The 13,026-nt window shown below is 33.3% G+C and overlaps 1 protein-coding gene across 1 annotated transcript; it reads right to left on the minus strand.

The window, feature by feature from the left end:
- Window positions 1-9,745: 9,745 nt before the first annotated feature.
- Window positions 9,746-10,849, minus strand: LOC131595237 (uncharacterized). The gene is made up of 2 exons (XM_058867537.1): window positions 10,225-10,849; window positions 9,746-10,117 (listed from the first exon to the last, which is right to left on the minus strand). The coding sequence occupies exons 1-2, from the start codon at window positions 10,372-10,374 to the stop codon at window positions 9,746-9,748; spliced, it is 522 nt and encodes a 173-aa protein (XP_058723520.1). The 5' UTR covers window positions 10,375-10,849.
- Window positions 10,850-13,026: the final 2,177 nt, after the last annotated feature.

Here is a 13,026-nt window from a genome sequence, read left to right on the forward strand (position 1 = left end):
GAAACTTCGCAGAGAACCGGTGAGAAGGGTACCGACGGCTGGTGACGTATCCGGCTGAATATTTGATGAAAAAGTGAAACTTGGCAGGGGTGTTGTATTGATGAACACTGTTGATGTTGTTGTTTTAGTATGAGGTGAGTGGATGGTTTGTAGGGGTGATGATGAAAAAGTGATGATGAAAACTTGGGAGGTTTGTATGGTTTTAAAGAAAAAGTGATGATACAATAAAAGCAGGTTTGTTGTAATGTCGCAAGCAAAATGTCCTTTGATAAAGCAAAATGTCCTTTGACTGTGTATGTAACACAATGATAGATTTGGAACATTCATCAACTTGCAAAGCTTATGAGTCCAAGTCTTTGTTTAACGGGTCAATGGTCAATGTCCTTTCACTATCACAATGATAGACAAACACGGATTGACTAAAATAAATTGATTAAAATAAATGAAATTATTTTATTAACGGAAGATTAACATATGATTTAAAAAAAAATCCTAATTTCAATCTTAACTTATTAAAAATACGACTTGGAAATCAAAATGATAAATATATATATATATATATATATATATATATATATATATATATATATATATATATATATATATATATATATATATATATATATATATATATATATATATATCCCTTCCTCATTCATTTTTCTTTTTCAATTCATTTTTCTTTTTTAATATTGATCGGTTGAGACTAGCATCCTATTGAACATATTAAACTATCATGAAAATATTAAAATTATAGTATTTGTAATCAATGTTAAACTATGATCATATTGCTTATAAACCATCAATATTTTGTATTTATAAGCCTGTCACTAATGCCATTAGCTCAATCACACAGCTATGCAAAGCTGGAAGGAAACGGAAAATAGAGACCTACATAAAAGATTCCATTTTCATTCTCTTTAGTAATGGGTCATTACACAATTGAGAATTCATTTTCAACATAGCTTTCTCTATCAAATTACCAAATAAAACCATACCTATCACTTGCTGCTACATGAATTCAGTTTACACGAACATAGCAAGATTCTTCCACTCCAATGCCAAACAATGAACATACATTAAATAATTTTGACTTGGAAGCACCCGCATGTGATGTCCTATAATGTTGGGCATACTTCTCTCTTTCAAATTACCAAATAAAACCATCCCTCTCACTTGTAGGGCATGAATTTATTCCTTCATATACAACCATCACCACAAACGTTCACAGCTTTTCTTCATGAAATCTTACTTTAAAATTATTTTTATCTGTTTTGGATTGTGTTCACACTCTAAAAAAAAATTATTTTTAAATAAAAAAAGTAATTTTATTAACACTAATGTCATTAGCTAAAGTATAGATACATAATAGTATCTTAACCTGTATTACAAGACTGTCACTAATGTCATTAGCTAAAGACGAATTCTTTATCACCCAAAACCTTTTTAGACATCTGCAACGAAAATACCGAAATGTCCCTATATTTCAGAAAAACATCTCCGTAACACTTTTTTTTAAAAGTTAATTTCGGAAGTGCACTTTCGAAAAAATAAAAAAATATTATTTTCAGAGATGCATTTCCAAAATCAATTTTTTTTTTTTGGAGAGGGAGTGTCTTCTGCATATCTAAAATATTTCACTTTTTAGATTTTATATAATATATATATATATATATATATATATATATATATATATATATATATATATATATATATATATATATATATATATATATATATATATATATATATATTGAAATATTAATCACTTTAAAAAAAATTATATTTCCTAAATATTAGATTTTAAACTAATATCTTAAAAAGGCTATTGACATACTATTTAAATTCTGAAAAATATCAATATTGCAAATATTATGGAGATTTTACTAATAGTTTGTGGTGTGATAATGCACTACCTTTAAATGGGAACCATCTAGCATCAAGATGAAACAACATCTCTTAACATAAAACACCTTTAAGTGTCTTTATTTTTTACTCTTGTGAAATTTCTATTTCTCGTGACAGCTTGTGATGTACTATAAGAAATATGCATTCATTCACATTCACATGTTATTTTCTATGAAAGCATCTAGGTAATCAAGTGCTGCACATGTGGTGTCAATCACAAAGAATGATTTTGAAGCTTTAAGATAATGCTAGTTTAGTAGATTAAAATTTTTTTTCCATACAAGTTCTCTTACTAAGCTGGAAACCAAACACGATAGTTTCTCAAAAACATGCTAATTAAATCAAACATATAACCCACTTTTCTTTGCTCCTAAAAACAAGTAAAATTATCATAAACTTGTAAAAGCAGCATAAATAATGTACATAACCAGAACCGCATTTCTTTGGATCTCAGAGTTATATTCCAACTCAGTCTGCGGTCCGATGCGGCTGCAAAAGCTACCGCATCCGCAATATTGCGACGGAAATTGCGATTGTGGAGTGCAATTTAAAGCTATGGTCTAATGCAAATTCTAGCATAATTCCTCAGCAGACAATTACACAGACCGAACTACTTGATCAAACTCAAGATTTACCTGCCGAACAAACATATGAACATCAAACATTCCTAATTTTTTTTATATTCTTCATAAATTCTTTTTTCTTTTTTGCAATTATTTTCCAACATGTTATTGACAAATATATTTTTTGATGTGTACATAACAGTTCTTAAAGAATTGCCTCTTTGTGTATACTCACGGCAGTAAGATTGAATGTTGCAAATATGACAACTGATACAATGGGAGAAAATAACACTTTGTAATTCTCATTCATAATAAAAATGGACCAAATGATACAATGGGATCAAATCCTTGCACAAAGTTTTCTAAAATAATGAAATAAGCTAACTATCCAACAATCTACTATAATTAAATAGTAACAGAACTAGACAACTGTTTAAACCGTTTAATGACGATCAATGTGCGAAGTCAATGACGGTTAGCCATAAGGACTATATTTCGAATACAAAAGTGCTATATTTTACCACGAAATACTTCTCCACTGCCTCCATCTCCTAGTCTGTTGTCAACACTTAAGTGTTCTGTTGCCACATCAAGATCATCAAAGATAAAATGTTTAACTCCATAGTTTTGATGGTTGTAAGGAGATGCTAGGAGAGTCTATTTAGGACTCAGCAGAACTATCATTATTGTGGCGCCTATAAATGCATATGGATGTGATAACAAGTGTTGCCAACATAGAAGAAATAACACCTTTAAAAAAGAATAGGAAGAATAAGTAATTATATTGTGTATAAGAAATATCTACATGAAAAAAAATGATGAAATATATAAGAAAATTGAAATTACTACCAAGAGTGAGTTTCGTTTTCCAATTCCATGCTCCTGCATTATTTAGTTATGAAAGCAAATATGTGTTAGCATTGTGATAGTTCAAATATAATTTCGTATTTCAAAATTTAAGAATAATTGTATTCTGAGTTCCATGATATTTCTTAGGTTGTATCACATGCTTCTTGGTGTGTGTTATGTGAAAGCTTTGAGCATGTGATGTGTGCCTAATATCATGTGAGTGGCCATACTTGAACTGATTATACAATGGCTTGTATGTGATTTTCATATCATCTACAGGTTCAAGTTTGTATGGGGTTTCACCCTCAAACCAATGCCAACTCTTTTGTTTCCAGACACAGCATATATCATAGAAGCAAGTTGACTTCTGCCAATACTTCTAGATAGAAACTTCCTGAAACTCAAGTCATATTCTTTCAGAATATGATTCATGCTGGGAATGGACTTATCTAATTCAGAAGGAGATCCACTATCTTTGGATAATTTTAAAACTTTTTCCTTCAGTTCAGAATTTTCCGTTTCCAGCTTCTTAGTTTCAAATTCAAATTGCTTTTTCAGCTTTTTGTATTTGATACTAAGATGAGCCTTTAGTTCCAGAAGTTCTGTAAGGCTGGAAACTAACTCATCTCTAGTTAGTTCAGAAAATACCTCTTCAGAATCTGATTCTGATGTAGATTCTGATCCATCATCCACTGTGGACATAAGTGCGATGTTTGCCTGCTCGCCTTCAGAGTCTGATTCTGATTTTGAATCATCCCATGTTGCCATAAGACCTTTCTTCTTATGAAACTTCTTCTTGGGATTTTCCTTTTGAAGTTTTGGGCACTCATTCTTGTAGTGTCCAGGCTCATTGCATTCGTAGCACATGACCTTATTTTTGTCAAATCTTCTGCCTCCAGAAGATTCTCCTCTTTCAGGCTTCTTTGAGCTTCTGAAGCTCTTGAACTTCCTCTGCTTGCTTTTCCAGAGTTGATTAACTCTTCTGGAAATCATGGACAGCTCATCTTCTTCTTCTTCTGATTCTGATTCTTCAGAATCTACCTCTTCAGCCTGAAAAGCGTTAGTGCATTTTTTAAAATTAGATTTTAATGCAACAGACTTACCTTTCTTCTGAGGTTCATTTGCGTCAAGCTCAATTTCATGACTCCTCAAGGCACTGATCAGCTCTTCCAAAGAGACTTCATTCAGATTCTTTGCTATCTTGAATGCAGTCACCATTGGGCCCCATCTTCTGGGCAAGCTTCTGATGATCTTCTTCACATGATCAGCCTTGGTGTAGCCTTTGTCCAGAACTCTTAATCCAGCAGTTAGAGTTTGAAATCTTGAAAACATCTTTTCAATGTCTTCATCATCCTCCATCTTGAAGGCTTCATACTTCTGGATTAGCGCAAGACCTTTGGTTTCCTTGACTTGAGCATTTCCTTCATGAGTCATTTTCAAAGACTCATATATGTCATGGGCGGTTTCCCTGTTAGATATCTTCTCATACTCAGCATGAGAGATAGCATTCAGCAAAACAGTCCTGCACTTGTGGTGATTTTTGAATTCCTTCTTTTGCTCATCAGTCATTTCTTTTCTTGTGAGCCTTACACCACTGGCTTTAACTGGATGTGTGTAATGTAACACCCTTCTAAACCCCGTGGCAAATTAAATAAGTTTATTCAGAGTACATGAAAAGGGTGTCACAATTCAAAATAAATTAAAAACATCGTTCAGTCATGTCATGCATTCACTGAGGCAATTCTCATTAATTAAAACAATTCATGTCAACACAGCGGAATTAAATCAAACAGATTAAGTTTAACATTTTTCAAACTAATCCTTCAAACATCAAAACATAACTAGAGTTATAAAACATAAACTCTAAACATCGCGTCCCCAGTGTTACAACTATCAGAGCATGACACCTGACGCTAACTAAACAACTGACTCATGAGCTAATCCTCACCGAGTCGAACAGCCGCTATCCTCAATCTGAAAATGATCAACAGTAAGGGTGAGTCTCATTCACAATTAAACAATGTTATCAGTTCATAAGCGACAGAACATCAACAGCATAATATTCACCCAACATCAACATATATTCAGGCAAGTTTCATCATCACAAAACAATCAACCAAACATCATCAATATTTATAACACTGGAATGCATCCAATCATGTTATAAAAGTCATGCATATGAATGCAACTGACACTATGCATGTGGTACCAACCTCATCAAATGGGAATAACCCATGACCGATCCAACATCATCAAGATACGGCCCTGCCGGCATAGATTCCACACAATGGGAATCATGCCCTTCACTGATCCAACACACCCTTATGGATACAGTATCATCAATGAATATGAATGAATGCAAACATACATGAACATACTTATACCATCGTCCAGTCTAATGAGTAACATCATCTAATACTCATTTCATCATCATCATCATCATCATCATCATCAAGTATGTTTATATATATGCATCATTCAATCACAATAACATCATTAGACATCAAAACGATCACCACATGATCACATTATCAATATTATAATCATTTTATCACAACATCGCCACTTCAATCATATGAACAACATTATCATATCCCGACTCATCACACAATGCATACAACAATAATACATTCCACAATTATGTACCAAGTACATCAAACCCTCACAACGACAACATGAGATTTACATAATCATATTACTACGTCTAACACATCCATCACAATTCAACATATTGAATTATCCACCATTGGTATAACATACATTCATCATGTAACAATCACAACAATACATAGAAATTATCATTCATCAATTCCATGTATCACAATTAGCACATAATACAAAATCTTCATACATGTTATTCTTAAATAACCTTAATCCATGGCATACACAGATACAATTACATGTCATTTTCAAATAACATAATAATTAAATTATCTAGTGCTAATTAATTTATTTTAATCATAAAGAGCATTCCGTTAGCTTTCTAACGCTTCGAACGGCACCCAAAACGGACTTACGGATCAAAAGTTATGAGTTTTATAAAAATAAGTATTTTTCAAAAACGTACAGCGGTAACTGATTACCCAAACACTAGTAATCGGTTACTGAAGTTCAAAATCCCATATTTGCTGTTTTTACTATGGGTAATCAATTACACCCCTTTCGGTAACCGATTACTTCGTACCTGCAACCCAAAAACCAGTTTTCAGCACCTTGAATCCCCCCAAACATCCCCCAATCGAACCAATACGATTGTATACGAAAAACAAAGGGATTTCACATGCAATATGAGTTATATCATCAATCAAACAACACTTTTAACATCAACAATCACTACCAACAAGTAATCACACAAAGTTCACAAAATTGAACCTAAATACCAAAACCCCAACCTAGAACATATTCTCTATCGAATCAATAGTATACGATTTCAATCCTAACGCCTACGACCCGATAATAGAGGTTAACCGGAAGAGTCCCCCCTTACCTTAGAGTTTGGGATCCTTGAAGTTATCTTCCTCTTCTTCTCCTCTGTCGCACTTTCACGTTCTCTGCGTTCTTCCTCTTTCAGCTTTTGTTTTCACGTTCTCACTTCCTTTCTCTTATTTCCCTTATTTTATGAAAAACATAAAATTAGAAATGGGCTCCTTCACACTTACACCCCCTCATTACTAATTCCATCATATGGCCCAACAACTTAACATTTTATATTTCTTTCCACATAATTCAATAAAATGCTAATTCAAATTAATTAATTTAAAATTAAATTAAACTAATTAAATAAGGAATTTTGGGATGTTACATGTAACCATCCAACAGAAGATCCCATAGATCAGCATCTAGACCAAGAAAGTAACTTTCAAGTTTATATTTCCAGTATTCAAAGTTTTCACCATCAAACACTGGTGGTCTAGTATAACCATTGTTACCATTTCCATTGTATTGCTCAGCAGAGCCAGATGTAGATGGATTTGTTGGATCATCACCAGCCATCTTGACTTAAGCGTTTTTCTCTTCCTGAATCTTTTCTAAACACGGTTAAGTGCTTGCACCTTATAACCTAGCGCTCTGATGCCAATTGAAGGATAGAAAAACACTTAGAAAGGGGGGGTTTGAATAAGTGTAGATTAAAAACTTATAAGATAAAAACAGCTTGCACAAGTATTTTTATCCTGGTTCGTTGTTAACTAAACTACTCCAGTCCATCCTAGACAAGGTGATTTACCTCAACTGAGGATTTAATCCACTAATCACACGAGATTACAATGGTGTTCCACTTAGACAACTGCTAAGTCTTCTAGAGTCTTCTGATCACAACCTGATCACTCTAGGAGCAATCTGCTTAGATAACCTCTAAGACTTTTCTAGAGTCTTCTAATCTAACTGATCACTCTAGTCCTTTACAACTTAATGTAAACAAATTCTAAGAGTATTACAATGCTTCTTAAAAGCGATAATCACAACTGTGATATTTCTCTTACAGTTTAAAGCTTAATCTCACTAAAATATTACAACAGCAATAAGTGAGGTTGAAGATGAAGTTTGAGAGCTTTCAAATTTGACAGCATTTCTGTAAGTTTGCGCAAGAGTTCTTGTTTTGCTTCTCATCAAAACTTCATTTTATAGGCACATGAGAAGATGACCGTTGGGAGCATTTAATGCTTTGCGTATTCCGTACAGCATTGCATTTAATGTTTCACTCTTTTGTCAACTACCTCGAGCCTTGCTTTTGCTGTGACTACTGACGTTGCCGTTAATAGCTTCTAACGTTCCTTTTGTCAGTCAGCATAGCCTGCCATCTTGTACTTGATTCTGATTGATCTTTTGTAGATACAACATTTGAATATCATCAGAGTACAAACAGCTTGGTGCATAAGCATCTTCTGATCTTCTGACCTTGAAGTGCTTCTAAGCGTGAAACCATGACTTCAGTGCTTCTGCTTCTGAACTCCAGTCCTTCTGATGCTTCCATAGACCATGTTCTGATTCTGCTTGACCATCTTCTGATGTCTTGCCAGACCATGTTCTGATGTTGCATGTTGAACCTTCAGAGTCAAAGCTTCTGAGCGTTGATTTGTGCATACTCTTTATATATTTCCTGAAAAGGAAATTGCATAGGATTAGAGTACCACATTATCTTAAGCGAAATTCATATACATTGTTATCATCAAAACTAAGATAATTGATCAGAACAATTCTTGTTCTAACAAACAATATGTGTGAAGCATTCAACAGGGCAATTCTTGAAATTAGGGAAAAACCAATAATTTCTTTACTTGAAGGTATTAAGCATTATATAACTGTTAGGATTGTGAAGCAAAGAAAAATGCTGGAAAGACACAATGGTGATATTTGTCCTAATGTTCAAAGAAGGATTGAAGGCTACCAAAGGAAGGCAGGGGGTGGAAGGCTACATGGCACGGTGATGAGCAAATGGCTAAGTTCAGTGTATCTAATGAGAGAGATACATATGTTGTGGATCTGACAGCAAAGACATGTGCTTGTCGAAAATGGGACTTAACTGGTATACCATGTGAACATTCTATTGTCTGCATTTGGCATAATGGTTTGCAAGTTGAAAATTTTGTGTCAACCTATTATAGGTACATTCTTTTGTCTGCATTCTTTTGTGAAATCTGTCTGTATCCATAACTGTTGTGAAATCTGTCTGTATCCATAATGTGTGTATCTTGTGTTTGCAGGAAGACACAATGTCTGGCCACATACTCCCACATTGTGCTACCCTCAAATGGATCAAGACTATGGCCAGTGACAAATACTGAGTACATCAATCCACCCCTAATGAGAAGGGCACCAGGAAGGCCAAAAAAGTTAAGGAACAAATCCAATGATGAACAAAGGAAACCAGGTGTGCTGCCAAGACAATTGAAGACAATCAAATGCAAAAAATGTCACAAGTATGGACATAACACAAGGACATGTAAGGGAAAAAGGGCTGCTGACAGGAAGATTCCTAAGGGAGGAAACAAGCAGAAGACAGCAGGCAAGGCTAGCTCTAGTGGACAGCAGAAAAACAAGAAACAGAAAACAAGTGCTACTGAAGTTGAGGTGGTTGTTTCTCAGGGATCACAGACTCCACAACCATCTCAAAATTAGATGAAACTTAGACCTTTTATTTTGGTGTTTTGACTGTTATATTTTGCTGTAATGAAAAATAGTCCATATTTTGGTGTAGTATTGACAAGTAGATCACAGTCAAATTATGTTTTGGTGTAATGACAATTCAGCATACATTGCTGTCATGACAATTCTGTTTTGCTATATAATAGATGTTTATGTAATGACAATTACCCTTCTTTATCTGTTATGGATGTTTATGTTTGGCTATATTGAAAATTAACACTATTCTTTTGCTGTCGTGACAATTATGTTTGTGTAATCAACAACTAATTCATTGGAACAACTTAATCCAACAAGTTACATTTCAGAAAAGTACAACATACATCACTTAATTCAGCTTCTAAACATCTTAATTCAGCTTCTACAACAATTAACAACCAACTAAAACAACCTAATTCAGATTCTTGACAATTAATTAAACACTTCTTCAACATTACATTACATATCAATCCTACAATGAGCACTACAACTAATATAACTAATCCTTGACAGAATCTCAGCTTCTTTTTCAAATTGTCATCTTGTTTCATCTTCAAATTATCCTTCTTCTTGTCTTCATCAATTCTCTTCATCAGTGACAAAATCACCTCCTTAGCACGACCCGACATTTCTTCATCGTACCAGTTGAAGAAATTACACCCCTTTCGTCCCTGCAACTGGAATTCATACGAAGCAGCCATTAAACGAGTATACATAATCAGGTCAGCTTCTCAAATTCGTACAACAATAAAATTCAATCATTTAGATACGAACTGGTCTTTACCTTGTATAAACCACAACCATTAAACCTCCGCCCAGGATTCTCCTTCGTCCACGAGGTAGTGAGTGGCGAATCAAGGTCACAGAAGCAGCGAACCTGTCTTCTTCGTGACACGCAACTGTTGTTGGATACGACATAAGAATTAGCTGACATGGTAGAACTGAGATGAAGAGATGAAGAGACACGATATGTGTGAAGAGGCACGAAGAGATGAAGAGAAATCTGAAGCTGACGAGAGAGATGAACAGAAAATTTGGGATTTAGGGTTACTGAAAATAAAAGGAATTTTTTTTAATTTGATTTCTTTATTTTCTGAAATGTTATATCTAATATTACTAATGACGTGTAAAAGCAATATAATACAATTAATGACGTGTAAGTATCTAGTTAAACACTTAATCTGGCCACATCAGCTTTTTTGGAGAGGAAATGGGGTTTAGGATCAGTTTTACAAACTTTAAGCAAGTATAGGGACGACTTTGTTCTGTTTTAAAAATGCAGGACCAGTTTCGTGAGTTGATCAAAATACGAGGACTAAAAGTGTTATTAAGCCTAAAGAAAAAGTAGTTGTTTCATTATCTCACTCATTCCATTATAAATTCAACCAACACTCTAACTCAGAAGCCACTTCTCTCACTCTCCCTCTGCATATTCCCAACACTTCAAACTAAAACTCATCTCCCTTATCTCCTTCATCCACCTTTTGTATTAGACAAGAGGTATCTTTTATTGCGTTTTTTCCCTTATTAGTTTTTATTAAGTTATTTTGCTCATCTTGTTCTTTATTACATCTATAAATATATTTATTCTTTTAATAAAACAATTTCCATTTACATTGGGTAGATAGAGATAAAAATTTGATAATCGAATTTTGTGTAGATTAAAAGAGATTATGAATGATTGTTAACCTCTACATGATCAATCTTGGAAAAATGCCTTTTGATTGTAAATTCTTAACAAAACTCACTTTTAATTTGCTGCCCGCGACGATCGAATTTATCGATCAGAGTAATCAGCAATACCCCGCAATCCGTTAGCTATACTGATCAAATCTATTGATCATTGCATCTAGTGGTGACAAATCAAATCAGGGTTGTATGCCAAACTTCAAAACACTTTCATCTTCAAAACAAATTGAAAACTACGATAGGCCACTCAAAAAGCCTCCAAACAAATTACAAACGACCTCATACTAATTCAAAGGCGTACAACTCTGTGCCCGATCTACGTTGACTCTGATTCTCCATAAGGAGATACGTATGCACTTGGTAACAAGGCGAGTCTCCCCCGCTAAAATCTCAATTCACTCAAATCTCAATTTTCGCCCTATTCATTTCCTTAGCCATTGAATCTAAATTTTAACCATAAAACCTTTGCCTAAACATAAAACCTTAGGAAAGGGTTGAGGGTGCCTAACACCTTCCCTCGACATGATTATAATAACTTATCCCGAATCTCTAAACTGCGTAGGGTTTCCTATTCGCCCTTCAGAATAGGTGGCGACTCTAAGTCTTAATTTTTAGGGCAGATTGCTACAATATATATAGAATTAAGTAAAATATAACTTATAATTAATAAGTTAATATATTTCAAATCTTTGAAAAAAATTATATATATATTTATAAATTTTTTGCAATTATAACATTTGCTGCTCCCTCTAATATTTTTGACAAGATCCGTCATTAGTAAATAATTCACTAAATTCTATTATTTTTATTTTAAATATAATATAATTTATGTTTTCTTTTATGGTTAGCCACACTAATATATATTGTCTGGATCCACCCTTGTTGTTAATTTAAATTAAATACGTCTAAAATATAAGTTTAAAATTTAAATTATTTAACATAAATCCAACCAAATATTTCTTATCTTATCTAGTAAGTTCCGCTGCTTGCTTGACCGAGATTCACACAATTATTTTATCAGTTGGAGGCATATATTCCAATTCCAATTTGTGTGGCAAACTTCAATAGTGAAAATTGTGAGGTGAAAACATTATTCAATTTAGATTTAACTAAGAAAAAGTTAGAAGACATACAATATATGTGGTGGTCGTATTAATGCTTCACATCAAACAAGTAACCATAATAAGCTAATTAGTACAAAAGTCCACTTAGCATGTTTCTTCAATTTCAACTTTTTTTCCCTCTTTTAGTTTTTTTTCTATTTATTTTAAATCATTATATATATATATATATATATATATATATATATATATATATATATATATATATATATATATATATATATATATATATATATAAAATAGAAATTAACAGATAAAAAATTACGAGGAAAAAATAATGAATTGGAGCTAATTTAATAAATGAACAATTCAAATATTATTATTCTTTTTCAATATATAAATTATCATTTATTAATAAAAAATGAGAATAAATTTTATTCACTAAAAATGAAACAACAAATTTTCATGAAACTCAAATCCGAGATAACATTGGGATAAGCTGGGGATGACGTGGCAGTCTATGAGAGGTTGGAAACATTGCTTGGAGATATTGGGGATAGGGTGTGTCTTGGGAAACCACTGAGTCTGATACAATTAATTGGCCACGTGAAGGGTAAAGAGAGAAAGGAGAACGCGTGTCACGCGTGGATGTGGTGTAGACCGTCGGATGCCAGATGGAGGGTGGTGATGAGTCTAATAGTGGAACGTTAGAAGTGGGAAACAACTGGTTTGGGGAAACATGTTGTGTAATTGGTGTACTTGGACCATGAAGAATGGTTGAAAACATTACAATAATTATTTTTATTATTATTATGAAAAGAACAAATGCTTTTTAT

This window comes from Vicia villosa, linkage group LG4 (genome assembly GCF_029867415.1).
Source record: "Vicia villosa cultivar HV-30 ecotype Madison, WI linkage group LG4, Vvil1.0, whole genome shotgun sequence".
NCBI lineage: Eukaryota > Viridiplantae > Streptophyta > Magnoliopsida > Fabales > Fabaceae > Vicia > Vicia villosa.